Source organism: Ziziphus jujuba, chromosome 9, assembly GCF_031755915.1.
Source record: "Ziziphus jujuba cultivar Dongzao chromosome 9, ASM3175591v1".
Lineage (NCBI taxonomy): Eukaryota > Viridiplantae > Streptophyta > Magnoliopsida > Rosales > Rhamnaceae > Ziziphus > Ziziphus jujuba.
The window spans coordinates 29,827,720-29,831,237 of NC_083387.1; the positions used below are offsets into that span (position 1 = coordinate 29,827,720).

Below are 3,518 nucleotides of genomic sequence, written 5' to 3' on the forward strand. Positions count from 1 at the left end.
TTAAATTTAACTTGTGTTTATTGAAACAAAATATATATTTTTTTTGAAAACATTTGAAACAAATTAAAGATCTAAAAATATGAATAATGATAATAATAAAAAAAAAACAAGGCATTATCAGAGAAAAACAGAGAAAAAAAAAAAAAAAAGCAGGGATTTACATTGAAAATAAAATTTAAAGTAGGGTCTCAATTGGAAAAAAGGTGAAAATGCAGACCTTTACTTGGAAGTACAGTTAACTGGGACAGGAGGAGTAAATTAGCAGAGAAGAAGAAGAGGTCGTTGTGAGCTCTGCATCACTAAAAGCCACTCCATGGCGATAACATCAACTGCCCTCCATTTCTCCAACCTTCAATTCCAATTCCAAGCTTCGTCTTCATGGAATTTCAACCCCCAACTTTCTAACTCTTTGTCTGCTCTAAGTTACAAACCCAATTTCCAAATCCTTCGGACCCAATTTCCGAAACCTCTCTGCTTGGCTTCCAATGGGACCGATTCCGGTGAGTTTATCGTCGTCTTAATCTCCTGAAATACCAACCCTTTTAACCGTTTCCTGTTAATTGATTTTATTTTATTTATTTATTTTTTTTTTTTTGGTGTCTCTCCTTTGATTTCGGCTGTTTTTGCTTCCGCCAAATTGTGGTATTAATTTACGTTTTCCTTTTGAATGGTTGCGATAAAAATTATTTTTCTGATGAATTTAGTTTGATTAGTAATTGGTTTCTTGTAGATATTTAAAGCTTGGCTGCAACTCGTATTATTTTGTTAGTTGAACGAAAATGGTACTGGCGTGGATGCCAATTTTTTTGTGAATGTTCTAGTGGCTTTGCAACCCTTGGATGATGTGTTTTTAATACTGGGTAAGTTGTTTAGAACGTGAGTTGAAGCATAATTTATGATTAACAAACTTTTCAAATTCACATGCTTCAAATCCGTTCGGGAATGCAATTTGAAGTGGACTTTGAATAGCTAAGAGTTGGGTTAGTGAGGTGGGATTTTTATAAATTGTAATATTTCTCTGCTGTATAACTTTTTTAAAGAGTTTCCATACTATTTTATATGTGCTAGATACTAACCCATCTGTTTTTTTCTCTCTTATGTGTTTTCGTTACGGACCCTGTTAAATATGCAGCATCAAGGGTTGCTGTGCTTGATCCCTCTCTTGCCGTGAAGGTGCGTCTCGTATCACTTTGCTTCTAATTTAATACCTGCAAGTTGTACTCTAGGAAGATTGAAAGAGGGGAAGAAAATAAATGCATCTTTTGTTTAATTTAACTTGCATATTTTTTATATGAGAATCAATGGGACCTTGAAATATTTATTAATGTTTTAGGATGGCCATAAGGTTAGAAGTAAATCTAAGTTGGGTTGAGGTTTGAAGTGTTGATTTTAACTGTTCAGTTTTAATTCAGAAGAAGGCGATGGATATAGCCCCTGGGCTGAAAGGAACTTCCATATTTCTTGTGGGTAAGCATTAGACAATGATGACAAATGCATTTGAAACTGCAAATTTTGTGTTGATTTGGGATGTTTGTAGAATGAAGCATGATGATTTTTTTTTTTTTTTTTTTCCTTCTTTTTGGTGGAAAGGGATGAATAGTTCAATGAAAACCAGTTTGGGAAAACTTCTAGCGGATGCCTTACGTTATTATTACTTTGATAGGTACTGAGTGCCATATCATTGAAAGATGAGGCAAACATATTCTTATAGGTGTATCAGCCAAACTTTTAGCTTCCACTCTAACTTCCATTCTGAATTCTACATGCAGCGATAGTTTGGTTGAGGAAGCTGCTGCTGGTAAATTCGGTGCCAAATCTTTTAAAGAGAGTGATGAGGAGGGCTTTCGTGTATCTGAGGTGATAGCCTAAAAATTGGTGTCTCTATACCACTCTTTTGGGTGCTTGTTTGATTGCTAATGCCGTGTGCAGATATTTAGTTCTGAGGCCAACATTGGAATTTCCAGGAAATATATATTGCTAATTTCTGTGATTGCTTACCTACTATTCCATTAAGGAGCTTATATATCTGAAGTGACGTATTGCTGCAGACTGAAGTATTGAAGCAATTATCATCCATGGGTCGACTGGTGGTTTGTGCTGGTGATGGTGCAGTTCAGAGTTCAACTAATCTGTACGAATATTGTTTGCGGTGTTTCTGAATTGCTGTTCCTTTTCTATATAAGTTAATGTGTTTATTTGTTATTTTTCGGTTCATACCAAACTCGATTTGGAACATATATAGGGCTCTTCTAAGACATGGGATCTCAATATGGATAGAGGTACCTCTAGAAATGGTGGCTAGGGGAGAGATGGAAGACCAAATGCAGCTGGCTGTGACAGACTCGGTATCTGATTCAGAGGTGCTCTTTTGTCTTGGCAATTTATAATCTGATAAAACCTGTTTTTTGTCAATTGAACTGTTCGTATATTCCGATTGTCAACCTTCATGATGTATTAGGTTGACCAGGTCTTGACTCAGCTAGCTTCCTTATATGAAAAGATGAGAGGTGGATATGGGACAGCCGATGCAACTGTTTCACTCCAAAGTATATGTCATTAATTTTCTTATGTGTCGCATAGTGAACTTTGCAGCTCTTGTTGATTCTGTTTCTAACATCTTCTTATCCTTACCAGAGATAGCTTATAAGTTAGGGTATGATGACCTAAATGCTGTTACCGCAGAAGATATGACTTTAGAGGTGAGGATGAATAAATTTATGGTAGGCAGACAAATTTTCACTGAAACAAGATGACAATCCATGAAATTGTTGCCTTTTGCTCTTTCTGATAATGCAGGTTCTGAAGGAGATTGAAAAGCTGACAAGAGTAAAGAGAATGATGGAAGAGGCTGCAAAACCTTTTTAAATAAGAGGACAGAATTTATTCATCTTTGCGACATCTTTTAAAGGGTTTATCAAAATATTGTCAGACCCACCTCAGCCATTTTGTCTTCATTACTCAACCTTTATGTATCCCTTACACAGGTCTGGTGCTTAATTTGGCTGTGCTGAGTTATAAAAAAATTAACAAGATAACCCTATATCCAATCATCGTCCTGTTTGTGAAATTATGTCAACAAATGTATTTATATATATATATATATATATAGAGTGCATTAATGTTCTTGGATTTGGAAGGTCAAGAGGATTTAATGCTCTTTATCTTCCCAAAGGCTTAACCTAAACCAACTTTGTTAGTTTAGATTGGATTCCCTGGATGTTATGCGAAAGTGCAAAACTTTTTGAAAAGATAAAATAAATTTACAATAACTCGGGTCCAATCACTAACATTTATGAAGCAAAATGTCGACTGGTGGGGGAATAAAAACAAGATTTCTATAGAAGAGACCAGATTTGTTGACATGGAATTCCCTTCCATATACATATGGGAATGCATTATACATATGGCATATGATAAACTTTTGAAGGCCTGAGAGGCTGACAATTGAGCTTCAGGAACCTTATCTCCTTGACAAGTATCCAGAGAAAGATAGATCTTAATACACGCTTGATAATTTC

The 3,518-nt window shown here is 35.4% G+C and overlaps 1 protein-coding gene across 5 annotated transcripts; it reads left to right on the plus strand.

The window, feature by feature from the left end:
* Positions 1-205: 205 nt before the first annotated feature.
* On the plus strand, positions 206-3,129 carry LOC107428026 (probable inactive shikimate kinase like 1, chloroplastic). 5 transcript variants are annotated; one of them, XM_025077862.3, is made up of 11 exons: positions 361-500; positions 731-860; positions 1,133-1,173; positions 1,402-1,467; positions 1,591-1,663; positions 1,770-1,857; positions 2,049-2,131; positions 2,243-2,360; positions 2,459-2,546; positions 2,635-2,699; positions 2,797-3,129. In XM_025077862.3, the coding sequence occupies exons 4-11, from the start codon at positions 1,422-1,424 to the stop codon at positions 2,863-2,865; spliced, it is 630 nt and encodes a 209-aa protein (XP_024933630.2). In that variant the 5' UTR covers positions 361-500; positions 731-860; positions 1,133-1,173; positions 1,402-1,421; the 3' UTR covers positions 2,866-3,129. The 5 variants fall into 5 exon arrangements, with proteins under 5 accessions (XP_060667547.1, XP_015893958.2, XP_024933630.2 ...); XM_025077861.3 differs by having other exon boundaries at positions 1,413-1,467; XM_060811564.1 differs by lacking the exon at positions 731-860 and having other exon boundaries at positions 206-500; positions 1,413-1,467; positions 2,468-2,546.
* Positions 3,130-3,518: the final 389 nt, after the last annotated feature.

Excerpts from the sequence above, each read along its gene's own strand:
- LOC107428026 (XM_016038472.4), top strand. The coding sequence starts at position 314 with ATGGCGATAACATCAACTGCCCTCCATTTCTCCAACCTTCAATTCCAA. Across the intron at positions 1,174-1,412 it reads ATCCCTCTCTTGCCGTGAAG|AAGAAGGCGATGGATATAGC; the intron begins GTGCGTCTCGTA and ends GTTTTAATTCAG. Across the intron at positions 1,664-1,769 it reads CGTTATTATTACTTTGATAG|CGATAGTTTGGTTGAGGAAG; the intron begins GTACTGAGTGCC and ends TTCTACATGCAG.